Source organism: Dinoponera quadriceps, unplaced genomic scaffold (assembly GCF_001313825.1).
Source record: "Dinoponera quadriceps isolate SergipeBrazil2010 unplaced genomic scaffold, ASM131382v1 scaffold1153, whole genome shotgun sequence".
NCBI lineage: Eukaryota > Metazoa > Arthropoda > Insecta > Hymenoptera > Formicidae > Dinoponera > Dinoponera quadriceps.
Window position 1 is genome coordinate 266,954 of NW_014555324.1, and position 27,831 is coordinate 294,784.

The 27,831-nt window shown below is 46.8% G+C and overlaps 2 protein-coding genes across 2 annotated transcripts in view; one reads left to right on the forward strand and one right to left on the reverse strand.

Annotated features, from left to right (window-relative positions):
* Nucleotides 1-1,960: 1,960 nt before the first annotated feature.
* On the reverse strand, nt 1,961-23,701 carry LOC106743828 (collagen alpha-1(IV) chain). Its single transcript, XM_014618039.1, has 27 exons — nt 23,682-23,701; nt 22,685-22,727; nt 13,924-14,086; nt 13,122-13,391; nt 12,574-13,010; nt 12,257-12,391; nt 12,071-12,178; nt 11,683-11,904; nt 11,411-11,599; nt 11,230-11,346; nt 10,939-11,103; nt 10,505-10,807; nt 10,035-10,418; nt 9,680-9,886; nt 9,432-9,600; nt 9,219-9,346; nt 8,603-9,041; nt 8,115-8,464; nt 7,721-7,987; nt 7,455-7,626; nt 7,066-7,311; nt 6,519-6,884; nt 6,129-6,344; nt 5,644-6,015; nt 4,727-4,898; nt 3,870-3,984; nt 1,961-3,245 (listed from the first exon to the last, which is right to left on the reverse strand). The coding sequence occupies exons 1-27, from the start codon at nt 23,699-23,701 to the stop codon at nt 2,988-2,990; spliced, it is 6,033 nt and encodes a 2,010-aa protein (XP_014473525.1). The 3' UTR covers nt 1,961-2,987.
* LOC106743829 (collagen alpha-1(IV) chain) overlaps nt 23,700-27,831 on the forward strand; it is a 55,926-nt gene continuing 51,794 nt past the window's right edge. Inside the window, exon 1 of the mRNA XM_014618040.1 lies at nt 23,700-25,193. Coding sequence (XP_014473526.1) covers nt 25,047-25,193 — 147 coding nt within the window. The 5' untranslated portion in view covers nt 23,700-25,046. The remainder of the gene's footprint in view (nt 25,194-27,831) is intronic.

Below are 27,831 nucleotides of genomic sequence, written 5' to 3' on the forward strand. Positions count from 1 at the left end.
CTCGAGATTCTTTCGTGGATTTTTCGGGGTAAATTTGATCCTCGAAACGGAAAATTCTATTAAAGCACAGTTTGCTCGGTATTAATTAAAAATTAAATTTACGCGACGATGAGGAGCTTGACAAAACCCCTCGAATTAACACACCTAACTGTAGAAAAGCTTAAAGAATACTAATTATGAAAGTATTAAACATTGTTTGACTTTAATTTCCAAACGGTGGAATATCGTTAAAGGCCAAACTCGTCGAAAGAAGCCGGCTATCGCGCCTTCCGTGGGCCGCCCTGTATGCGTACGCATGTGCTTCGCACCTTCGTGCCGGCGAATTTTCATGGCGATTATCGTTCTATCATAATAATAATAAAGAAAGAAACACGAGACGGCTACTATCGCACGAGCGAAATAAACGACCATAGTGATTAGTGAGAATAAATTTCCCTCTCATTCCCGCCAGTAAAACCGGGCTCACCGTGTGAAACGTTTCTGGGATTCACTGAAAAGTCTCAAAGTAATTATGTATCAGGAGAAAAGGAACCTGAGAAAATGTTTGCTACGAGTAGTACTACCGTTAAAGCACACCTTTCCACCGCCGCGTTTTTCAATTAGACCGTATATGTAATGTAAAAGGCATGTATAACAGTAATCGATACGGTCGGTCGACCCTTTTAGCCATTCGCAAACTATCCGCGTATGAAATGAACGGATCAATATGAACACGTAATCCGGAGAATTCTTGCAGAAAATTATACATCACCCGCGAGTGTATACGCCACACGCGCAGAAATCAATTTGAAATATATTCATCGTGCGTTGGTTTCTCTTATATTTTACAATTCCGTATTTCCCGCTACATGGCTTTTATCGGCTCCGAGACACGTAAAATTTCCCTGCAAAATGGATGTGCCTCGAAAAAAATTGCTTTTCGAACGATACGGCTGACGGCACTATTACGAGTTTACTGCGGGATCGTTTCAACTGTGGATATATGGATTAAGTGTTAATGATTTACAACAAATGGTCGAGCGCGCTATTGCGCGAACTTCGTGTGAGTGTACGTTTATGCATTCCGCACACGTCAAGGCTTACCTTTTTTTCCACAATGGGTCAACCGTTCTGAGTCATCGCGCGTTAACATCAACAAGCTTGAATTTATCTTGTAATTCACGTAACACCCGCCTGCGCGCAAAATGGACAAAAATGTTTACTAGGTTTTCCTTTCTCGAGAAGAATGTCAGTCACATGAAAAAAAGAACGAGAGAGATTATAAAGCGGAGCTCTCGACATCTTTCTCTGCAGCGCGGGTTTCCTTTGCAGGAAACTACGAATGAAGTATTAGCGCGGTACATTTTGCAGTCACGGCGTTAACATCGTCCAGTATCGCACGCAACTTATTAATAATTGAGCTTTCGTCAACAACTCGTACAGTTGGAAATAATTGTATCACCTTTTTTTTTTTTTTTTTTTTTTTNCATAAAACATTGGAAATCCTAATAAAATAATGAAGGAAATTTTGATTATTCCGCGTACGAAAGCCAATCGCTGCAGTATAGATATAAATTAATATCCAACTTTTTCTCTTCGTATCACAACATTTTTTTTATTTCTCATTCAGACTATTATATTCACATTTGCGTTATAATGTTCTCTAGCATTTCGTCTAGTTAAAAATATTCTACATTCTTTTTCGCCCAGTAAAAGATATCAACCGAGACGTAGGAGCCTCCTAGTTTTACACATTATACAGACACAGGAATTACAAGGTATATAAAAAGTGTAATTTCACATAATTAAGGCAGTTATATCCTTCTTTCTTTATACGCCTGCGTTATACTTGCACAGAGAAGGGACGCTCAACAAAGACGGGAAATATCAAACGGCCCAGGAATCATTTTAACGTCATTTCGAGTTACGCTCGCTTACTCACTATTTCAGGATCGGATGCATACGAGTACGAATGAGCCAGTGAAGTTTGAAAATAGAATTTTATTAGCTACGTAGCAAAATACCTATTTATTTAAATATTTGGCGTCACACGATTACCAGGCTAAGATCGTTTATATTAATATACAATATGTAAAATGTGCCATATTGGATATGGGCAGTGTCCGTGGTAGAGTACATTAAACTTAGACTTCAAATACGAGAGATTCATACGAAAGATATAAATATATATTATTTTACATGCTAGAAGAGAGAGGGTAGTACGCGCTAGAGGCACTTGCTTGAATAGTTATACATATAAAAAAAAGTAGAGAGAACAAAAATAAGAAGAAAACACATATGGCAAAAGAGGCAGCGTTCGTGGGGAAGATGAAAGGGTGGTTAACGAGCGAGGAAGATGGCTCTCGGGAAAAGAAGTTACCGAGGACGGAGACGTAGAAGACGGTAAGGGGGGGGAGGGGAAGTCGGGCAAGAATAACGAAGATAAGACGTGGTTACGGAATACACCAGGTATAGAGGGAGAGACAGAGGGAGAAGATCACGAGGGAGGGACGCGTCGCTCTCTTTATTTCGATGTCGTCGACGCGGATCGAGCGAGTCCTTCGAACTTCCGTTCCGTCGTGTTCCATCGCGAGACGTTACTGCTCTCTTCTTCCTTGTTATCAGGGAGCGAAACCGGTCGTAATTTAGACGGGCCCTATTTTCCGTGCCACAGCAAAATGTATCTTTCGAGCGAATCGTCGCGTTTCCCGTCGTCTCGTGTAAACATGGAGATCATTTTCGCGTGTCGAGAGAGGGGAGCAGAGAGAGCGAGAGAGAGAGAGAGAGAGAGAGAGCCCGAGAACTCGACGGAATCACCGTCGACTCCGATACCCTGCTCGTTATATTCGTAGTGACAGTTTCGCTTCTGTTCTCGTGTAAAAAAAAAGAAACGGAAAAGGAAAGAGATGTATTGTTCATGTATGCGTGTACACGTGTATCTGTACGTGTGTAGGTGTTATGCACTTATACGTGTAACGTGTGTATGTGTAACGGTGGCGCGCGTAGTTTTACGTATTCTTTATACAAACTTGGCAGCGACTTATTCGGGACCTAAGATTGCCCGCCTTTAGGGTTTGCTTTTCGGGACTCCTGAACTGCTGGCCGTCTTCTATAGTTACCATCCAAAAGCTGTATTGATTAGTATAATAATGGCAGTGTCCTTTGGCGCCGTTGCACTCGATGAACGGTGTGGCGCGGAAGTCCTCCAGGCAGGAGCCAGGACTCGACAGGGACTGGCCGCCGCCCTGGGAACCTGCGCCGGTGTGCTGAAACGATCGTGAAGAAAATCAGTCGCCGAGAGGAGCGAGAGGGAGAGAGTGCGCTCTCGAGTGTGCCGAGTGCGCGATTCACGATTTCTGACAACTGAGCGGGATCAGAGCCAAATCCATATTCAATCCATATTTTTCTCGTTTAATTAAAGTATTGGAAATTGCGGATCGCCCCTGAAATGTCCTCGTCAGAGTGCTATAAAATTCCGATGAAGCGAGGACGTGTCGGATAAAATGGATCTCCCGTGACAGAAGCAATCTTTGCTCGCCGACAGATCGCGGCGATGAGAGTTTGCCTTATTTCGGACATGATTGATGCGATCTCTTTATATAGCAAATCCGAGGCGAATCGTGAATTTGGGTGTCAGGGAGGAGGCGATCGCGGAAAGATGAGGCTCTTTTGCACACTCGGCTATTTACACGTGTTATTAATGCACGTATTAACGCAAGCATAGAGTGGTGTAACGTTAAAGCGTCTATCCTATATAAATATTCACAGTTCTGTGAGGAACTCTGCTTCATTTTTCCTTGTGTTACAAATCAATCGACGAAATAAACATTCGGGAAACAAGGTGGCTCGCGTATATTACGTCGGACGGTCGAGTGAATCAAATTACTCACCATGAGAAAACTGTAACCGATCCAAAGGCCGGTCCATCCAGCCGGACATTCTGGAATGCTTATCGTTTGACTATGCACCGCTATCACGTTAGCTGGAACTTCGCACACCACGCACCTGCCGGAAAAATCGCGATTATCCTTAGTATCTGGTAGGTAAAACCCGCGCGAATAATTCGCTGAGTATCGTGCTCGCAAATTTTATACGTAAAAAAATATGCATATGTATTTTTTTCCTATACACACGTATATGTGAGAATCGAATTCCAGCCTGGAGGAGATATTAATGCCGAGTCTTTTCGATGACCGGTACTATGTTTATTAATTAGGCACTATTTATAGAATCACGCCATTCGTTTAATCGTCATCTATCTCGATCTACTCGACGATATGTTTGCACTGAACTATAAGGAACGTCGTGAATAAGAAAATATTATTATCGAATAAATTTGACTTCAAAGGTGTGTAGGTCCACTGCAAATCCTTTAATTGAAACGTGTGTTATTTTCAGACGTTTATGCATGTAGAAACAACGCACTTGGATTTACAGTGTAAGAGAACGTGACAAAGACTTGATCTTTTCGACTAATTTTCGCCGATCTTTACCGTGATTTTTAGCGGAAAAAACTTAAAAGACTTAATCGCGGCGATATTTAATATTGAAGATTAAAGACCGGCGTGCTGCGAATTTTTACGTCGAGGAAAATCCTAATTTATCGTGCGGCCGATAGTGTCGCTTCGCGACAACCTTCATAATTGTCCTCTCCCGAATGGAATGCGGCGCTCTTTCTTTTGCAGCCCGTGACAAATATTTCGACGGCATACAACGTGCAGAACGCGCGAGTGTCCTCTGGTCGTACCTGGAGATGTATTCTTCTATCGCCGACTCCTCGACGGGCATCATGGGAATTGGACTATTGGTCGATAGCCAGTAAGAGCGATCATTGCGACTAGCGTAATGGCAGACGTTGTTGACGTCGCAGAACAGGAAGGGTATCGTCGCGAACTTTCGTACGCATGAGCCGGCGTAACCTGTTTCGCGATAATTTATTGAACGAGTTAGATCAGCGCATGCACACCCAAAGGAATAAAAAAAAAACATCACACGTGCAGTGCTAACTTATCGTCACAATTTCTCCGTCGCTCTTTGAGATCAACAAGTCATATTAGCTTGCATCGCGATCGCGGTCGAACGTTGGAAAAACAAGAATGACTCTACACTTATCGGTGCGTAAATATGCGTTGGTTAAACAGTATGTAAACACGCAAAAATATGTGGCGCACTGCGTACAAACTCATTGAATAATGGATTTAATCGCCTATTAATGCGCGGCATCGTCACACGTGACAATTTAATCCAGATAATCGATATAAATCCATTAAATCTCTCTCTCTCTCTCTCTCTCTCTCTCTCTCTCTCTCTCTATCGAATTATGTTCATAGTAACTACGGGTAAGAAAGTCGTGACATATTCACAAAATCAACCTCGGGAAAATAACCATAAAACACTATTATCGAGAGAAAAAAATCCCTCTAAACATGATATCTTCTCTACTTTCTTCGTCAAAGCTCTCACATGGGAGCAAAATAGAAAAATTAAGAAAACCGGACATATAATATTTATAATCACACACTTCTTATTCAAGAAAAATTGGTCTACCTATGTTTAAATTAATTTAGCTATCGTCTACAGCTGCTTTAAAATTGTGTTGTTAAATTTCACAGTTGGAAAGTGCAAAATTTGTTTGTCTTTCTTTTTCTCTAACGACAAACTCACCTAAATCTTGAGAATGCGCCCTCTCGTCGCCGTCGGTATACAGCATACTGTATCCTTCCCAGAGCTTAATGTGTCCTGGCTCGCAGACCGGCACGAATTGGCTTTGACTGTGTTTGACCAGAAGGATACCGGTGAGATAATCAGGTGTTGTTTCGCAGGGTAAACCGGGCTCGCCGATAAGTCCAGGCGTACCGACAGGACCTTGAAGACCCTGCTGACCAGGTGCGCCGACCGGTCCGGGCAAACCTGGGAAACCAGGTGGACCGAAAGGACCAGGGATACCTTGTGCGCCTTTGATTCCGTCCAGGCCGGGGAAGCCCGGTGGACCTGTAAGTCCTTTCTCTCCCGGTAGGCCGGCTGGTCCATTCGGTCCTATGAAGAAGTTTATATTCGTGATTTCTAGCTCGCTTCACCTTTGTATTTTATAATTTATAATCGTTGGCACTATTGCATTTTTAGAAATATTCTTTTTGTTTTATCCGTACCCGGATATCCGCGATCTCCTTTGGGTCCCATTGGCGGCTCGATACAGTCTTCGCCTTTTTCACCCTTTTGACCCACATAACCGATAGCGCCTGTCAAACCAATTGCGCCAGGATATCCTCTGTCTCCCTTCTCACCAGGTGCTCCAGGTGGACCATTCAGACCGTCCCAACCCCTCTCGCCTTTCTCTCCTGGGAGTCCATCCAGACCACTTGGTCCTAGAAATTGACAATTCAACAGTTATATTGCTGTGTATTGTTACTATTTTTCTTTCTGCATCAACTATGAATGTTTCCGTTATTGTCTTAATATATATATAACGATAAATATATGTTATCGCAATAGTGATTTTATTTAGACATCTAAATGGCTTGTGAAGCATTTAATTTCACCTGTAAACCCGGGTTCTCCTTTTTGCCCTGGGGCGCCGAATAATCCAGGCGGTCCTTGATCACCCTTCGGGCCTATCTCACCAGGTATTCCCGGCACACCGTCTAAGCCTCGAGCTCCATCGCGTCCTGGTGCTCCAGTCAGACCCTGTGGCCCTGGTTCGCCCTTTTCACCTTGTGGCCCAACCGGTCCGTAAGGACCAACGTTTCCTTTCGGTCCAGGCAAACCGGGCAATCCCCGTTCGCCCTTCTCTCCGGGTCGTCCTGGCAAACCGTCTCTACCATGTTTACCGAGCAAGCCTGGTAGACCTTTTTCGCCCTTTATCGCGATTCCAGGAACACCAGGGATACCAATAGTTCCTGGTTCACCTGCATAAAATACAAAGTGTTTCGTAAATGTGTATAATATCAATAACGTTTCCATCGTATAGAATAAATAAAAAGTTACAATATATGGAGTTTTCTGAAATTTAGTAGTAGTGCAGTTTAATTACTTTTTCTCGATATGAAAATTCTTTTCATTCTAGTAACTTAAATAAAAAAGTCATACCTTTAGGACCAGTGGCACCATGAGGTCCTGGAAGTCCTTCAGGTCCCGGTGCACCTCTGTCACCTTTTTCACCATCGTAACCAGCGATACCTTCCAAGCCTCGATCCCCTTTTTCCCCAGTAATGCCAGGAGATCCAGGAATACCTGGTTCACCCTTTTCACCCTTGATCTGTATTGTTGGTCCCGGAGGGCCACGATCTCCCTTCTCTCCAGGTGCTCCCAAAATACCGGGCTGCCCAATGACTCCTGAAATTCAATTTTATTGGACTGTAGAATATAGTCTAATTTCAATTGAAAGTTTGGTTTCATTGAACATGCATTTTCATATTTCTATTGTAACCAAATCTGTTAAAATAATACTTGTCTCAGAATTGTTATATTCTTCATACCTAGTAGACCGCGTTCTCCTTTGACACCATCAAGTCCAGGTCGACCAGGGGCTCCCATTTCACCATCGAGTCCAGGAAAACCTGGAGGTCCTGGTGGCCCGACAATACCATCTTCACCGGGAATTCCATCTATGCCGGGTGGTCCTACTTCTCCTGATACACCCGGTAGTCCCTGTTAATATAATAATGACAGAAGAACAACATTATAACATTTCAATAATGTCTCGAATTACTCTTATGATTAAAGAAAAAAGAAGCACACTTACTAGGTCGCCTTTCATTCCAGGAAATCCTTGTACACCGGTGTCACCCTTTTGACCTTGGATTCCTTGGATTCCATCCAGACCTGGAATGCCTGGTTCACCCTTTAATCCGGGCCTTCCGTCACGACCAATACCTGGTTCGCCAGGTTCGCCCTTCGCACCGTCAATTCCATCTCGACCTGGAGGACCTTGTGGTCCTCGTATTCCAGGCATTCCAGGCTCACCTTTCTGTCCTTTCTCCGAAACTTGACCTGGTTCTCCTTTTTTTCCCTGATTACATAGTGATAGATATAATATATAATATGTTTACACATACAAACATATTTCTGATACCGTATAAGCATAATCGTAAGCGACTTTATTTCTAAACTATTGATATAACCGCAAAGATACTTACCGGCAGACCCGGTGGACCGATATCACCCTTTAATCCATCGCGACCGATAGATCCTGGTAAACCATACAAGCCTGATGGTCCTTGATCTCCTTTTAATCCACTTATACCAGGACGACCAGGCTTTCCTTCCATACCAGGCAACCCGGGGAAACCTGGCGAACCTTTCTCACCGCGTTCTCCCTTAATACCCGATGCACCCTCCCCACCAGGTATACCTGGAGAGCCAGGCAAACCTCGCCTACCGGGATATCCTTTCGGCCCATCGATACCTGGTTCACCACGATCACCCTTTGCGCCTGGGAATCCTGGAAGACCCGCTCTACCAGGTTCACCCGGTAACCCTGGCTCACCTACGGATCAAACAATCATCATTAGTATACTTCGTAGAATCAGTCGATGACGTTTCGATTACGAACAAAGTTTTGGAATATTCATGCATAAAGTGTAAGAATATCAGCAATATGAAAATCACGATGATCATATTGTACCTTTGCTCCCGTCGATTCCTGGAATACCAGACATACCAGGAGGACCTGGAGGACCAGCCAGACCGGTGTCTCCCTTTTCACCAGGCGCTCCAGGTAAACCGTTTATTCCCGGTGCGCCGATATCTCCTTTCTCGCCAACAAAGCCTGCCAATCCCGGATAACCAACTGGACCTTCTTTACCCGGCGGTCCGGGGAGACCTTTTTCTCCCTTCTCACCCGGAGGACCCGGTAGACCAGGACTGCCCTTGACTGATATGCCAGGCTCTCCTTTATCACCTTTTGGAGCTGGTGCTCCCGGGAATCCTCTAGGTCCTTCTCGACCAAGTTCTCCCGGGAAACCCATAGGACCCATGTTGCCTTTGTCACCGCGCGGACCTGGTAAACCTCTTGGACCGACAGGGCCAGGTGCACCAGTTTGTCCGATTGGACCGGGTGGACCCTATTTTTTATTTTTTAATTCCGACATTATCGTGAAATTATGTTATTTCATAAATGAATGATATTATTGTCAAGTATTTTTCCAAGATGTCTTGTTATCTCGGTCAAGTGCTTAGATAATTACAGAAACCACTCGTTAAGGTTTTCTGTAAGACTACTCGGTTATAATTCTACGCACCGCGAAACCTTGCAATCCTTTGTCACCTGGTGTTCCATCTACACCAGGAGGTCCGGGTTCTCCCTTCTCGCCAGTTAAACCTCGATCGCCTTTGAAACCCTCCTTCAAGTTAAGTAACGGACATTTGCCTAGATACAAGAAAATTCGAAAAAATAAATATCTTTCATAAATTTAAAACAATTCAAAAATTGTAAAAAATTAACAAAGTCTTACCAGGTTCGCCTTTGAGTCCGTACAGACCAGGCTCTCCTTTCTGTCCTGGAGAACCTGGTCGACCAGGCTCTCCTGGTTCGCCTTTCACACTTAGTCCACCCTCTCCTTTACGTCCAGGAATACCCGGTTTTCCCGGGACGCCATCTTGTCCAGGAAAGCCGCGATCTCCCTGAAAGTAATATGTTTATAACTCGATATGCACAAGAGAAAATATGTCAAAATGTTGATAACTTTCAAAATGGTCTTACTGGAATTCCTTTGAGCCCTGGAAAACCTTCGAATCCAGACCTACCCTTCTCTCCCTGAGGTCCTTCTGGCCCATGCGGACCTTGTCGACCTAGCTCACCACGTTCACCTTTGTCACCTTTCTCTAATTTGAGCATATTCCATGTGACTGTCGCTGGGGTTCCGGATTCTCCTTGAGGTCCTGGAGCACCGGGTATACCATCTTTTCCCTAACGAAAAATAATTACGCTATTATCTTGTAATTACCAAAATGACGCTAGTAAAAAATTTGAAGAATTTATAGAAATTTTAAGAAATTTAAATTTAATAAATAATTAATTTAATAAACGAATCAAGAACAAAGTATTATTAACATACTGGGGGTCCCGGAGGTCCGATCGTGCCCGGTAGTCCATCTATACCAGATTCTCCGGGGAAACCGCGCTCTCCAGGCGGTCCTCGAGGTCCCGTAAGTCCTGGGATACCATCTGTACCGCGGTCTCCTTTAGCACCTCGCAATCCCGGTAAGCAATCCTGACAACGACCGCCGATATCTCCCTTCTCTCCAGACGATCCCGGAAGTCCTGGTATGCCGTCTCTTCCTGGCGCTCCCGATTCTCCAGGCTCACCCGGTAAACCAGGTGCTCCTGGAATACCATCCAGAGAGTCTCCCGGCCGTCCTCGGACACCTGCGTAACCCCGTTCTCCCTTTTGACCCTTTTCTCCGTCAAAACCGGGCGTTCCATCTAATCCTTTCGGTCCCTATGACACAATATAATAATTCACTATTTTACAAGCGATTTTCTAATTATGTGAAAATCTGGAAAGAAATTTGATCATATACTTACTATTCTCGAAATTCCTTTTTCTCCTGGTGGTCCTCGTGGCCCCGCTGGTCCAGGCGGCCCGTCAAATCCGCGTAGCCCTACACCTCCCGGGAATCCGGTCAAGCCAGACTCACCCTTTGCGCCTTTCTCACCTGGCACACCTTCCGGACCCGGAATTCCTGGTAATCCGGGACCTCCTTGTATTCCTATGGGACCTCTTGGTCCTGGATCTCCCGGATAACCGTCTGCTCCTCGTGGTCCAGTAGCTCCTGGGAAACCACGTGGTCCTTTCGGTCCTGGCGGTCCTGGTCTTCCTTTACCACCCTGCAGCGTATTAAAGCGATATATGTATATGTGTGTGTATATTAAATATAGAAATTCTATTCCAATTGTATTAATATACAATTTTGTGAAAATTGTTACGTTACATTAAATTAAAAAATTTTGAAACTTACTCCTGGTGGCCCAGGAGGTCCTCGTAATCCTGAGACTCCCATCGGTCCATCTCGACCGGGTTCTCCCTTTTTACCTGGACGTCCGGAAAGTCCCTCCAATCCATCGATACCTCGATCACCCTTTCGTCCCGGAGGTCCGGGTGGTCCAGAGAAACCATCTCTGCCCTGAAATGGAAGAAAGACCAGTAGATTATTTCAATCAACCCACGGATTATCTAGTCCATTTTAATAAGATCGATTAATAACATCGTTCTTTTGAATGATAAAAATCATGAATAGCAATGTACTTACCCGAATACCTGGTGCTCCCGGGAGACCTTTTTCTCCCTTGTGGCCGGGCCCTCCGGGTATACCGTGATCACCTATGAAACCTGCCTCTCCTTTTTGCCCTTCCGGTCCCATTTCACCCTAAACATTATTCGAGTTAAACGATGCCGAAGCACGAGAAAGCCAATGATATTCCTTTACGCACTTTGTCTCCTTTTTGTCCCGCTTCTCCTTGCGGACCTGTTACTTCCCTGACACCCTCGAACGGCATGATAGGCGCGGTTGTGCCTGGAGGTCCTTGTTCTCCCTTTTGACCCTTGTCTCCCTTCAACCCTTCGAATCCAAGACCCATATTTCCCTTCTCTCCTTTCGGACCCGGTGCACCAGGAGATCCCTGAGTTTACACACATCATACGTAATCCGTAAGAACATTAAGAAAGAAAAAATCCAGACTCGGTGGTTATAAGCGATACTCACGTAAAGACCTCGTTCGCCCTTCAAACCAGGCGAACCTCGATCTCCCTGAAAACCAGGCGGTCCTGGAGGACCTCTCACACCGTCCATACCAGGTTCACCCTTTTGTCCCACCGGAAAAGAACCGGCGTACGCCGGTTGACCTTTATCTCCTTTAGGACCGGGCGTGCCTGGAATACCCCGAGGCCCTGGTTCTCCGGGGATACCTTTACGCCCGGGAGCACCCTAAGACGCATATTGTCAACGTGATATATTTTCTTGTGTTAATATCAATTGTTAATTATCAACATCGGATTATTAATCGATTATTAATCAAATATCGGATAAAATACTACATACAAGCTTAAAATATTACATATTTCAAAACACAATATGTGAATACAATACTTACATCCGTTCCGTTGCAGCCATCACGACCAGGCAAACCGGCTGGTCCCGGAGGTCCTTGCACTCCAGGTACACCGTTTATGCCGGGGAAACCAGGCATACCAGTTTTTCCCTGAAATAATGCAAAATTATTCCTCGAGAGAATTCCAACGAAAAACAATCATAAGCACGCGGAGGCGAAAATACGTACTCTGTCACCTTTGACACCGTGCGGACCCTGTGGACCGGGATCTCCTTTCTGGCCTTTGGGTCCTAGAAGACCTTCTGTTCCTGGAAATCCTCGTTGTCCCTTCGGACCCTGCGGTCCCATTACTCCAGGTGGTCCCTGAATAAGAAAATCATGATGATTAGACCGCTGACGTTTGACGAGACACCTCAAATGTCGCGTAGAGATTTTAAGAATGCCGTTGGCAACAAGCAGGAGGTAAAGCAGTTGTTAAATGCTGCGATCCCCCAAATATTCTCACGATCACCCGAACATTTTACTGTCGATCCGCGGAAACCAACCCGTGATCCTTTCTCGGCGAAGCACTTGGGCACGCAGCATCCCGATCCTGTGCAGTTCCCGCGAGACGCTCCCGGCATCGGTACCGCTTGATAATTGCTCGGGTAATTTTCGTTATCTTCTGCAGCACCACCGTAGCTACTACCACTGCCACCATAACTATGTCCGCCGCCGTAAGCGTCACCGCCGCGACCATAAGCGTCCCCGCCACGACCATAAGCGTCCCCGCTTCCGCGACCGTAAGATTCGCCGGTTCTACGGGAGCCGTAAGAGTCTGATCCTCGACCGTAAGGATCCGCAATATTTGTGCCGCGATCATCCTCGTTATCGTAGGTCGCGTAAGGATCTCTGCCGCCGTGAGGATCACCGGAACCTTGTTGTCCGCGGCCGCGATGGTAGGAGCCTGTTCCTCCTCCTCCTCGTTCACTCTCGCCGCCACCTGAAAGAAGGTCGTTGAAAACGATTCAAGATACACGGATAATTCGGCAGGGAAATCTCGGAAGCGGAAGCGCTGTAAATCGTAATAGTTAACAAAGTCAGGACCAATTACCGCTGTATGTCTCGTAATATCCTCCGTCTATCGTGCGACTATCGGGAAAACCACCCGGTCGATTTTCGTCTATTCCGGATCCTGACGCGCTGCCACTGCCAGAATACCTGTCCTCCTGCGATCCCACTCGATCGTAAGGATACCGGCTCGAGTAACCTTGACCATAAGGATCGCTCCGGTTTCTGTAGTAGCTCCACTGCCGAGTCCTCTCGTCGGGACTGTAATAATCAGTGGAACTGCTGTTCCGCCTTTCCCCATTCTCGGGATATCCTGGACATGCCAATCGGCGAACGTAATCGGCGAGATTCTAATGATACAGTTACCGGCATTTATCCCTATTATGAGCTGCCAAATTTCAGGGTACGATCAAATGCTCTGCGGCCCGCTGCACGCGACGAAAAAAAAATGGATATTCAGCTCGTAGACGAACAGTCTGCACGGAACGGCATTCGAAACGCATTTGGATTCCTTGATCGATTGTAATTTTATTCTCGAAGCACGACTTCTTACGTAAACCTTTTTACACCAACGTATGTTTTATGTAAATTTGAATTTTTTTTACGCCTTATACGCAACCTTCTTTTTTCACACGAAACAATGATTATCATATCAATGTTTATCACATGAAAATGCGACGATATATCGTGTTATTCTTCTCGCAAAGTCGCAGCTCCATTTTTTCATATTATTCGATGACGTGTGAACACCGAATAGATTAAAGAGGAGATGTAGCGGATACAATTCCCTCTATACTTCTCGCGCAAATCGCAAAACGGTATAAAGGAACGTGTTGTTCGACTACCTTCGTTATCCGTGATGAACCCTCTATTGGTATTCCATCCCAACGTATTGCTGTAATCATCATCGCTATCGCTACTATTTTCATGCCTTCCTGGAATATCACCTCGTCCTCCTAACGGCGTGACCGGCGGCGGATTGCTCGCCCATGATGTGTGATTATATTGCTAAAACAAATATTCAGAGGAATGAAAAGCTCCGTAAATGGGATTGGAAAAGTGCACGGCGCCGGTGCGATCAATAAAACGCGATATCAGCCGCGAACTGAGGGGTACAGGTGTGCGCGAGATATAGGGTAGAAAAAAAGAGGAACAACAAATTGTCATTCGTCAACCTCGTGGAGCAAAGTGTGTTCGAACAATAATATTCGCGATTAACGGGTGTGATAGAAAACCGCGTGTTCGGGGATTTCCAAAGTATATCTTCCGAAGCACCGTGCCATAAAATATCATATACAGGATATACAGCCGCGATTCCCCGGTTGCAAACAGCATTCTTCGTTTAACGGCCATTTTCAATAGTTCCCTGTAAGCAATATTCGATATCGAAATCTGTCCGGGGAACATCGTAATCCGACGATTCGCAATATTATATTCAGCGAGTGTGCCGTAATTCTCACTCAAAATCGTTTTCAAGCTGATCAAAGAATTGCATTGCGCGAAACACGAGCGTGAAGCTCGGTAAACGCGATCTCACGCTCTATATAGCAGCCGAGTCTAATTGTAGCGTTGCATCCCCGCGCCAAAATGCAATCGATAACATCGCATCCGCGCCCAATCGAGAGGGAGAGAGCCGAAAAAATCGATATCCCGAAAAAGAAGAAGTAGAAGAAGAAGAAACGGCAGAAGAGAGACGAGAAAACTATATTCTTCGGCACGCTCTAGCGATCGAATTTAATTGTAGCGTTGCACCCGCGCCAAAACGCATTCCATATTATCGTATCGCACGGTCGAGAGAGAGAAAGTTGGAAAAATCAATAATCTTCTTCCCCGGGGAGAAGAAGAAGAGGACAAGCGGAGCGTGAGACCTCGGATGGGGACGCGAATGAATGGAACGTCTGCTTGGCATTGAGTTTTTCTCGGCGTATCAATATGACGCGCTTCTTGCACATTTGACTCGGTCAGATCTCGCGATACAATATATTATTCATAGAATTAATAACGGCAGGCTATGTACGTGTCTTCTTAATTTGCAGAAGATTTAACAGCGAGATACGCGAGCGCATGCGAGTGACGGTTTACTCGTATAACATTAAGTCGCCCCGTTATCCCCCGCGCTCGCCCATTAAATGGTATTCTTCCGAGATTTATAGGTATGCGTTCCATGACACAAGCGGCGTGGCCGTAAATTTAACGAGCTCGCATTTCGCGCGGCCAAGATTTACGCTTTATCGACCGAGTGCATCGTTCTTACGGCCTCGTGGCGAACGGTACGGCCAGGCAAAAACGTGCGCTTTTACCGACCGATCCGCGCGACTCCGTGAAGAAGATAAAACCGCAGCGGCGTTAGTGATCACTTCCAATATCTTCATATCTTCCTCGCCTCGTTTCTTACGCCGGCACTCCCGATTTTACCGAGATTAATTGCGTTGTCGGATGGGAACGCTCGTAAGAATTCCGTTTCGCGGCGGGTGAGATCAGCGCGAAATTATTAAACTCGCGAGGATTCGTGGAAATAAATAAGGGAGCTCTTTCAGTCGAAACTTCAATCAGCCGGTTAGCACGACCGGAATTTCTTCACAGTCTAGCGCTACTTGTCTGATATTGCGGCGGTTCACAATTGCGAGTCGCCGAATCTTCCGTTCCGCTGAGAATGGCGAGGTAATGTATCACGCATAATCGTCGCGACGACAAGACCAACGCGATATTCAATGCGAGGGCAAGATCAACGGCAAGAACAAGCGACAAGATCTACGAAGTGGACGGTGCTTAACGCGCGCTTTCCTCCGTGAAGAGCGAGCACGGTTTCGCGGCAACGTAGCCAGTTGCGTTTAGATTCGCGTCGAATGCGTCATCGTTTTTCCCAGAAAGTCATTGTCTTGCCCTCGTTTTCACGTTTTTGTCCTTTTTTTTCGTATTCCCGGCGATGGCACGCTCTGGCAGGAAGCGCGGGGAGATAGGCGGTTATCGTTCCGAGATGCGCTCTCGGAACGACTGCGCGCGTCTGTGCCGCATATGCAACGCCTATAACGATAGCGCGACGATAATGTCCTTTTAAAGCTTCATTCATCGGCGCACACCGTGGGACCCGAAACGCGATGACTAGCCGTAGACAGGAGGAAGAAGACCGCGGGAGACCGAATTAGAAAACTATAGACCGCGCGCGCGAATAGGAATTTATGACGGAAAATCGGAACACTCGAAAATGTCGCGTGATGCGGTAGAGACCGCGATTGATTGCGATGGACTGCAATAACGGTTTGTCACTCGATCATTTTTTGTACTCTCGGGTTCGCGATTTATCGTAAACTAGGTATCACGTACAGAACGGGACGTATAAAAAAAAAACATAAAAAATATATATTGAAAAATACATTCGAGTAAATATTTGTTTTAAGTATTATGTAAGTTTGTATACTCGCAAGTGTATCATAAATTTATCACGAGCATCAAATAATTCAAAATATATTTTGAATCCTGGTAAGTTTAGCGTAGAAGACTCCACTAATGCTGTTCTATTTCCTAGGCGCGACATCGAACATTTTCAATCAGGAACAAATATTCGTGCATTACGACTGTTGACAATTTGATAAATTGCCAATGATATTCTAAAGCAACAGTCATAATATACAAATATGAAGAAATAACGCGCTTAATTGGGAATGTTCAATGTTACTATGTCTAAGGAATGGGACAGCGTTAATGGAGTTTTCTGTATTTCCTTCAAAATAAAATGTATATGTCGAGATATATTTTGATACGTTTTCGATGATTTCGCACCTGAAGAATTTTTGCACGCCTGCGAAATATCATTTCTTTCCTCCGGTGTGATAATCAATCGCTTGTTATTCTCGAGATATCCACGTTCGAGAATATTCGAAAGTAATTAGGACAATTCCAACTGGGATATTATTTTAAAAACCCGAAGTGACTGAAGGGCAACACATTTGGAGATAAGAAGAGCCATCGACCTAGTTCGAGAAGGGAAATCTGTTTAAGACCCACTTACAAGTTGTAAAGCTCGATCGCGAATCGGAATTATTGCCCGAAATTACCCCGCCGACTTATCTATCCGTCGAACATTAATCCCGCGTCTGATTCCAATTCAGATGGATTTGATTCATCATGAAATCCGATGATACGGAGATACGCCTCGTAAATCGCGTGCGGCCCGTGCCAAAGCGCGAAATCGCTCGATCTCGCTCTCTCTCTCTCTCTTGCCACCGATAGATTCAATTTCGACTTATTGCGCGCTCATACGTCATCCCCCTGTGCTTCGCGCAGATCGCGTGAAAGGAGGAAACAGAAATCAAAGCTGCGAGCGGAAGTAGCTCGTGTCGGCCGGTAAACGTAGCCAGACTGCGGGCTTTCGTCTCAATGATAAACCCATCGTTCAACAATGGATCGTTCGCTCGATACGGGGAGAATGCGACGCACACGCTGCGAATCTGCAAACCGTGAAATTATCCTGCCCGACGCTGTACGCGATTCATGAGTTATGCAGATGATAACTCCAGCCGGCGCGCGGCCGCTGTGATGCCGCGCCGGATAATGCGTGAATTAGAAGGCCGCTTAGCACTTTCAATCTTAGATGCGAATCGTTCAGGACACAGACTTCTTTTTGTGTAACGACATGTCGGCACGAAAAAGCGTCCAAACGAATAGATGCGCCTTACAATTGCGAAACGAAAAACGACATAGACGAACGGATGAGCCGAACATTGAGTATACACAGAAAAATACATACTGCATTCAAGTAAATATTATTTCCTGGGAAAAAATTTCCATATATAAATAGATATAATTATATATAATTGGATATAATTAAAAGATCGCTTTGTTCCTGTTTTTTTTTGTGTTATTTTCATATTTTCATATTTAAATTCATGAAAACGTTTGTTATTGAAAATTAAACGGCAGTCTGATTATTGAAAATTAAACGGCAAACGACGATAAGGTTCGGTAGAAATCACGTTAAAGAAAAATTGACCTCAAATTCACCGATTCGTGCCACTTCTAGGGTATCTCGTACATCGAGGTACAGTTAATGTCTCTATTAGTGAAAGGGTCCATAAGCGTACGGCCGCAATTTCAAAGATGCAATAGCGTGTTTCCACATTAGCCGAAGAGCTTCACTTGCCACTAGAGCGAAAAAGAGAGAGGGAGAGAGAGAGAGAGACCAGGTCGAAAATCATGCACATTAAGTTCGCAACGCGTGATACCACACCGTGACCATGCCGAGGTTAACGTCCCGCGAGCCAAACCAAGGCCCTTCGATACTGATCGGTCGATTTGCAGCCATTACACCGATGGTTGACGACGGACAGGCAATCGAGCGACCAAAGTCAGCGATCGACTCTACGAGATCGATCGGCTGATTGAAATTCGCTCGTGCGAGAACGGTCCATGCGTACACCAGCAATTTTCGTTTAACGAAACGCTAACCTAATTCTCCCTCCCTCTCTCTCTCTCTTACTTTTAGATACGAGCTATCTTTTCGTGACGGTTCAAGAATTGTCCCTTTTATCGCCTATCTCGGCCGCCTTCGTGAATCCGCGATTACGCAAGCCGTAAGAGTCGCGTATATTGTGGCCGGCCGCGACGACCGGTCCCCCATTCTGCGTGTCTCTCCTCGTCCCTCCCTCCCCCGACGACCTTCTTCCTCATCTTCGTCTTTTCTTCTTCGTGCTTCGGTCTTCTTCTTTTTCCATCGCGTCCTGACCGACCGACCTGCCCGTCCGCTCTCGCCCACCCGCTCGCGTCTCTTTTTCATCTTTCGCCGTCACATCCAAGTCAGACGTGCTTAACGACCGCGGCCGGTCGGCACGCTGACGTTAACTCTACGTGGGACGGGGCATACGCTAATTCGTTACTCGAGATTTTTTCTGATCTCGCGGCGGCACCACGCGTATTCATGAGCATAACACGCCAGCCGGTACGGCGGAGCCGGGCGTCGGATGGCGAGATTCCGATGCGTCCGCCGATTTTAATCTCGCTCGCTGAAGCGAGCGGGAATTTATCGGGGACGTTTAAGGGACGCGGAGAAATTTGGAATTCAATTAATTAACAGGAACGAGCCGGTACCGGGCCGTCGGGTTTATGAATTTTATAGTACCGACACCGCGATCACATACATGATACAAGTACTCTGTACCGTAATCAGGCGCTGAGGTTAAACTTCCGTTTGCTACTGTGCGATCCTCGATGAATTTTACGCCGGTGCGTAGCCAATTACACCGGAACGGGTAAACGAAAATATTGATCGCATTTTTTGTTCGGGTCAAATCCACTTTTCTCATTCAATTTTTACTGCCAATTAAAAATCTATCATTTTCTTTATCGTAGCTGTATTCCCCAAGTTACATTCAAACATGAAAAACCACATGACAACTCTGTAATACTGAGAGATATCCATATCGCATTGCTGATATTATCGGAGAAATGATTTGCGTGCAAAATTCCTCTATTAACGCGCGATATTCTTTGGACTCCAGATCCCAGTTTCAAATATCGCTGTTTCTGATGTAACAAGCAAACGCTCATTTCTCCGCGACAAACCCACCTACGCGACAAGAACGCTGAATGGACAGATTTGAAGCTCGCGGCGCATAATAGACAAGTGCAGGATGATTTCGCGGTGAGTATCCACGGGCGAATTTATGCGGACCAATTTTCCGTATTCCGCGGCACAAATTGCACAAAGATGGCGGGGCCGAGCTCAGAAGGAGTAATCCGCAAACTGATCGTCCCCCTTAAAATTTCAGAGCGGATGAAATCGCACGAAAAAAGAAGCTGTCGCGGGATACAAACGCGACGTGAACAGGTGGACGAGGGAGAATGAGAGAGATGGTTGCGATTTTACCCCGGGCCGCGCGCCCCCGACAGGATTCTGGCGAGTCTGCGAGACGGGGAAATCAAGTCCTGAGCTCAATTGCCGACTATTTCCAGTAGTGACTAAGCTGGCTCGCGTGCGCGTTGCACGCGCGCGCGTATGCGGCTGTAATAAAATTACAGCGAGCGCAGTTACGGCGCCGTAGGCGGACCGGTCAGTCGGAGACGACTGCCCTATTTCGGATCTAACACCTTTCCGTTCCTGTCGCGAGTCCTCGCCGATGAGGTAGAAAACCGGAGGGAGGGGCGCAACAATGGTAGGGGAATATATCCGAGTGCGATGGTAACTTGTGCGGATGGCCGTGTCGATTATCCTCGTTCGATAATTCGAAGCTTCGCAATCGAATATTACACGGTAAAAAATGTTGTGCAAACAACGGTCCACTGAAACGTTTGCGTTATTTTAACATAGGAATATGTTAAAAACAAATGCAAAATATGTGACGAATAAGCAAGTATGTGTTAACATATTCTTAACATTGTTAACATATTACATTTTAACATATTCACTTTTGTTAAAGCAACACAAACGTTTCATTTGAGCCGTTATTTGCACAAAATTGTTTACTGTGTAACATTATTCATTTACATGAACATAAGTGTAAATTTTACGGACTCTCTCTCTATCGATAGTTTATAGAAGCACCAACTTATGTGCGACAGCAGTGTCTTCTTTCATTTTTCACTAACTCAAAATCTGCACGAGATGTCCGAGAGAGAATTTCAGGCGGTAAACCCTTAAAGGAAGAAATCTCGAAAGAAATCTTGAAATCTGAAGATCCCACTAGTGCGCGCGCGTATCGCGAGAAGCATCGAGCTGAGACAGCGTAGCCATTGCTAACATAATTTTACGGGCAGACCCAAGTTGCTTCCTACTGTGCTATTTGGCTGCGGCCGAGCATCCCGAGGGTCGAAGAAAGGAAGGGCGGTGCGAATGGCTATGACAGAGGAAGCACCTGGCAGTCGGATGCTACTGTGTGAACGCACGCTGGCGAAAGACACTAAACGACCTTGTAAATCGCGTAAAACTCGCCGGTGTGGGCGAGATGCCGATCGCTCTGTCGCCGTGTGCAGCGTTATAACGCGCTTCCAACGTCGATCTTGAAAAATCGAGATTCTCGTGACGATAGAAATGCAATGGCTTCTGGAACTACGAGGCGCATGTTGTATCTGTGGATACCGCACGTGCTTTAAATACGCGCGTTTCATTCAGCAAACGATAAAGTCTCCCACTTGGCCGCATCCCGATTCAATGGGTGCTACGGCCGGATATGAATGACGCTCTTAGGCCGTCGGCGATAGGAAATTGCCGGAGCGAAAGATTCTTCTGAGATCTTTACCGCGTACTCTCTCAAGTTGAATCGGTGGAAATCTCGCTAATCGAATCAGTCAAACATAATATTCTACCGATGATCAGTGAGTATCCACTAATTTTTAGTGGAAACTCTTCCACTTGGCACTTCCGTCGAATACTTCACTGATTTTGACCAGTGAAATAAATAATATCATTTTTTCTTCTATTGTTTCCGCAGTTAGATTTCTCCGGCGGAAACGGTTGCTGATGTTAACAGAATTTTGCAGCGAAATTTTACCGACTTGCTATGATCTCTAGTGACTACTGACTGCTTCTCAGTGATAATACACCGATTGCACTTTAGACAGTACAATCCTCTCTCGCGAGATTTCGTGAAAACTCATCACCACACCGTACACGATCGTACAGCATAAGATTGTGGTATATCAGATCAAAAGAACGAGTGGTTACGTCGTCGGTTATTTTATCTCTCCCGCGAACCTTATCGGCCACGGTAGGAACGTGATGCAACCAGCGACGACCGACGGACAACCAATTAATACCGACGGCTCTCCGAGTTAGCGAAACCCTGGCCACTTTTATTACGTCCTCTGTACGATCACCGCTATATTTGTCACACGCCTGGTAATTTTCCATAAAACTCTTATCGCCGCCGTAGTAGCGTGTGTAGCGCGCTTAAAATACAGACCCCGCCACTTGAAAGCCCTCTCTCCCCACTCCGCCCACCCCCGCTCGTTTCTGCCCCTCGTGACATTTCACACACGCGGATGAAATGTAAACTTGATGACTTGGTGCGCGTAAACACACGCAACACAAAGCCTGCCGAATAACATGACATTAGAACGATTTCGCGGCACGCGAACTAACTAATGCTCGACGAAACCGTCCGGCGCGAGAGAGAATGAACATCCGATCGCCGCGCGCATCTGCTGAAACAATCCTACCCTGAATTTCGCGCGGCGGGAAATATTTTTTCGAAACATCCCTGCGAGAGGACGCGACGATCGCGGAATCAAGTCTTCCTTTACAGGTGTCGACGGCGGTGGTCGCGTGTGCGCAAACTGTGTACGCGCCAACAGCTCGAAACGATTGAAACGCGATCCCCCTCGATTCGGGCTTTTTCACTCGGCGAACAACGCACGTGCCGACATCAAGTGGACGTGCACGCGATGCGCCGATGAATGGACGGACGAATTAAGCCGAGCGGTCGAACCGGTCGCGACGTAACGACGTGAGAAAGCGCACCATCCCCCCTGAGCGACTCCCTCGTCGACGATCGCTCGACGAACCTTCGACGAACAGTGACAGCCGAATGATTCCCGGGCAACTCGGCCCTGTTAATCGACGTTTCGCGTTGCGATGGTGTCGCGGGGAACGGAAGTGAATTCGTGAGTACATACCGCGTTAACGATCCCGGCCAGCCAAACTGCGGATGCGACGAATCTGAAAGCAGAATTGCATCGGGGTGTCATTTCGAAGTCGAAGTCGCGAACGCGCTACGGGAGTTCGGACCGTGTGGGTAAAAAGACGGAGTCTCGGAGGTGGGGACGAAAGTCGCGCGGGCATCCCGGCTTTTCGCTGAAAGAGAGAGACTTATTCAACTCTCTTCAAGCGCATAGAGATACAAATATAATCGTCATGCACAAAGTATTTAAGCAGCAAAGTGTAATCGGCGAAAATATCATTGGTAACCGTATAAAAGAAAATCATATAATTTCGTTCGGAAGACGATATACTCAAGCCCCGCGATTCAATCGGCAAGCTGTTCCACGGAGTAGCGGATACGATTCTAAATAAAAGAGGGAGCGAGAGAGAAAGCACGATGTCGGACCGGCTCGCGACCCTCCCGGAAACGCAACCTCAGGAGTTAGGCGCGCGCGACATCACTCGTGAAAAATACACCCCTTCCGCGCGTGTCACTCGAACGGCACTTAACACGTTGGCTCCGCGCGCGAATTCGTCCACTGTCGCGGGTCCAAAGTGCGGGGCGAACATCGGTTTCGTCGGGGGCTCGCCTGACGTTCCGACGTCATTGAGAAACGAGAGCGAGGTAAATATTTTCTCGCCACCGAAGAAAACACGGGGCGGAAAAGTCGAGAGGAGCGTTTCGCGTCGGACAATCTCCACGCTCGTCCTTGGGGTCCTCTCGCGCTAGACGGGGGTGAAACTATCCCCTCCGTGATCAGCGCGGTCGGCCCGTCTCTCGGGCGACGGGCCAAAGAAAAGGAGCGAACGGCGAGGAAGAAGACCCGGAGAACGAGGAAAACGAAGAAAACGAGAAGAGGAAGAAGAGGAAGAAGAGATAAGGGGTAGAAAGAGGAAATCGGTCCGGCGGCGGCGAGAGGAGGGTCTCGCAGCTACGGCACGGAGAGAAAAGTAAAATCAGTGGCGACTCACCGCAATCCCAACCGGGTCATGTCGACCTCCCTATTCCGCGACGGGTCTAGGGAGCCGAGAAGCACAGGCTAAAGCACGAGCACCGCACGGACAGGCAGTCACAAAATATCGCGCGGAACCCGGCACCGAGTAGACCGATGGTGTGTGCGGACCGTCCCATCCAGGGAGGGCTCTGAATGGACTTCGGGTGGAGGGAAGGAAGGAAGGTGGAGGCGGCCGTCGCGCCGAGCCACGCCAGCTAGAATTCCTCCGCCGAAAGGACCGGGCGAGAAGAGAGAGTTCCGCGCGCGGTCTCGACGTCTCGCCCGCGCTCACTCGCTTCGTTTTCCCCGACGACGTCGACGGCCAGAGATCGGTCCCCTCTCCTCGTCTCTGCTCGCTCCTGCGAAGAGAGCGATCGGAGTCTCCTGCCAGCCTGCCGCGAGACGGGAAGAAGAAGAAGACGACGAGGAAGGCGAGGGAGTGCACGAGAGGAAGAAAGAGAGAGAGAGAGAGAGGAAGGGGAGGAAGGAACGGACAGACGAGAGAACTCTCCTCCGGGGTTGCTTGGTAGGGGAACGAAGAAGAAGCAGCCGAAGAGAAGAAGAAGGAGGTGGAGGAGGAAGAGAGTACCAGGAGAGGAGTAGGAGGAGGAGCTGGAGTGCCGCCGCCGCGCTCTGCTCGCCTCTGGAGACCCGAACACGTTCGCGCGGTCGCGCGTCGCACGAGGACTGTTGCGCGGCCGCGAGGGACCCTACCGGTGTCGGTCGCGCCGGTTCCGAGAGCTCTCCGTAAGCCGTGTGCTTACGGAACTCAGCTGTGCCGCGGGGGAGAGCGGGGCCCGTCAGGGAGGCCGCGCCACTGCCGCGAGAGTGCCGCGAGAACCCGAGCCGACCACGCGCAAGGATACAGGCCGCCGGATGGAGTAAGAGGGACAGAGAGTGAGAGAGAGAGAGAGCGAGGGAGGGCGGAACAGAGAGACCGGGGGAAGAGAGAGAGAGTGACGGCGTGAAAGAGGTGGAGAAACAAGGATAGAGAGGAAAGAGAGCAAGAGAGCGCGCACCTCCTCCGCCGCCTTCGGGCCTGCCTCGTGTACTCCCGTCTGTGTGTAGCGCCGAGCGATCAGGAGGCTAACCGAGCCGTCTGTGTCTGGCCCTTCGACACGCGGTGCGTCGACAGGCTGACCGGCACGGTTGCGCGCACGCCAGCGCGATACTGCCGTTGCTGTTCAGGCAGCAGCAGGACTACGGGCGCCGTCAGGACGAACGAGGAAGGACCGGCGAGAGAAAGAGAGAAAGAGCCCTCAGAATCGGCCGTAGGACAAGCGAAGGTGGTAGAGAAAGGGAGAGAGAGAGGAGGAGGAGGAGGACCTAGGCCGGAGGCACGATGCGGCCCAGGGCCGCGGCAACGTCAACCACCGGGGACGCGGGCCGCGGCATCTCGCGGCCGATCCCGCTCGTCGTCCTGCGAGCCACCTGCGTCCTTGCCCTACTGGTGCTCGCCGTCACGTGGATACCGGTCGCCGACGCTGTGGTGAGTGTGAGACACGCGTCCTTGAAATGCGGATCGCGCGTACCGGCCTTGCTACCCCCCCGTTTGTCCTCGCGAGGGGTACAGGAGTTACGATCGAGCGATGGTCCGGCCGCGCTAGGGGCTGAAACGTCAGTCGTGCGAACGTAACGCGTCCTCATGCGGCGAATAATTGTTATTTCGTCGGATTATCGCTCATTTCGGAGTTATTAATGCCGCGGTCGTCATTACAATCGAATCCGCGTGTCGCAATCGATTCGCCTTGACCACCTCTCGCGGTGGACTGTTGGCGGCATCGTAACGGCAGGCACGTGACCACGCTTTCATGCACGTAGACTTGTGCCGATGGGACTCGTGATCGATGTCTCGATCGGACGGGTTCTTCTTTAGAGAGAACGGCGTTTAATCGTCGCGTTTTCCGAAAAATTTCCGTAGTTTTTCGTGCGCCTCTCAATGTCAGTCGCGAAATCCCGATAAACGGCTTGTGCTCCGACTGCTTCTTGCATTTTCGTCGGCCATGTTGAATCCGCCATTTTTGATTTTGGGGTTGGTTACATCATGGTCGCAGTCGGGGACCTGTTGGATTCGGAACCGAATTGCTCCTTCGTTGTTTATGACAATCATTATTATCCATTGAACGTCAGTACTTCCGTTTCTTCCTTAGCACAGCTTAATAATCCCTTTTCATGGCTTTGTTACTTGATGACTTAGCACGAAATGTTCTTAATAGTTTTTACCGGTTTACTTCCCACCAGTCTACTTCGTACGACCTCGCGAAATCGTCTGTAAGTACGAAGATCAGATGTCGTCATCAAAAGCGTGCGTGCCGAAGAACATGATTAATCTTCTTCGTAGGAGTTATCTATTGTAGAAGCTAGAACTTGCGTGCTATTTTACAAAGCACCTATTTACGGTAGGCCGTTCGATGCAAATACGTGATATAAAGATCACAAATACACGTCGTTTACCTATGACCCAGATTCACCCCCACCCTTCTTCCCTAAGTAGCCGTAATCGACTATACAGTCAATACTATAACAGTCAAATTTTTATTTCCTTTATTATTAACGAAGGTAATTCAATTTTTCACTGGATTTTCAATGTAATCTTTTAATTCTGCGTGCAATTAAATTTGAATTAAATTGTGTATCTCCTAAATATTTTTTATTTATACTAATGCTAAATATTTTTCCCGAATATTACTTGATATATAACAATTACGGTAATAGAAATAAGAATAGAATGGAATCTATGTTATTACGCAAAACTTATATCATCATAATCCTTACTCACACAGTATCCATAGTACTGATGAGAGGGTTATTCTTTCTGTTCCCGAGAGCACATTGCTACAGAGTTGGCACGTATTGTTCGTACCTATTGGAGCGAGAAATATTCAAGATGACATTCAAATTCCTCCTTATGCCTTGAGGAGTTATTGAATTGCCATAAATCATCTACAAGATGGAACGTAGGCTCTTATAACCGCTTTCTCTTGCATACGACGTTCAAGAAAGTTATTTCGATATGCAACACGCGAAAAAAGAAATATATATGAAAATAAGGAAGAAATATCTCCAGAGATCGACTTCGCGCGTGACGAAGCAAAATACAACGCGCGGAAATCATTTTTTTTTTAAGTTTTTTAGTCGCAAAATATTTATTTGCGCGAAAGATATTGTTACGGGGGAAATCCATGAAGAATCAATAGAAGATTTATGTCGGGACAAAGCGATCTCACCGAGCTCCACGGGGGGGCAGATGACGAATGTAGCCATGATTTCCGATATGAACACAACGTGCACTTAACTAACACAAAATTTCGTGGCGTGGAATAAACCGGTTCGTATAACGATCGGGGGAAAGATGGGGCGATGTGTAACGGATGATTAAATCGAGCGTAAAGCCGATAGTAATGTAAGAGCCCGCGTGGAAAGCGCCCATCAGCATGACTGTGAGCGCCGTGTGTAACCCGAGCGCCTGAAACTGCAGCTATTTGACATAATCTCGTTGCAAAATAGACGTTACGGCATTCCGGTTAATCGATGACGATGCGTGTATTTACACGCTGACCACAGGGTACGGTCTCCTCCAGGCCAGCTCGTGTAATACCGCGAAGCGCTAATGCTCTTCATGCTAAATCCTTAAGCATTTCAAGCGTACTGTCTTAGACAAAAGGACTAAACGAGCGATTAGTTCCAGAACGATTTGTTGGCGCAGCACGCACGCTGTGAAAGGTTACACGGGATCATGGGCAGTGCTTTCACGGGAATTAGTGATTTGTGGAACTAACACGACATGAACTGAGTTAAATATATGTTATTGATTGCACAGTAGTATCACACACACACACACACACACATAATCAAGAAGACAATAAGATCGACGATTATTGAAGGGTTGTTTGTTAGATGGAAGGTTATCTCAAAAGTAATGCGTTTGTTAATTCCGCGAACGATCTTTTATATTTGCGGTAAAGACACAAGTTTTATATTACCCGTGTATACAATATTTTATATTTTTATATAAAATTCATTTTAAATGATAATGCGCGTGAGTGTGAAATTAATTGAATTTTCGTTTGTATAAATTCTTAAGTATTTTGTTTATATATATATTATATATATTGTTGTTATATATT

Coding starts and splice junctions, on each gene's coding strand:
- LOC106743828 (XM_014618039.1), bottom strand. CDS start 23,701: ATGACCCGGTTGGGATTGCG. Junction 9,601..9,679: donor CAGGGCTCAAAGGAATTCCA/GTAAGACCATTT, acceptor TATTACTTTCAG/GGAGATCGCGGCTTTCCTGG. Junction 3,985..4,726: donor ATAGAAGAATACATCTCCAG/GTACGACCAGAG, acceptor TTTTTCCGGCAG/GTGCGTGGTGTGCGAAGTTC.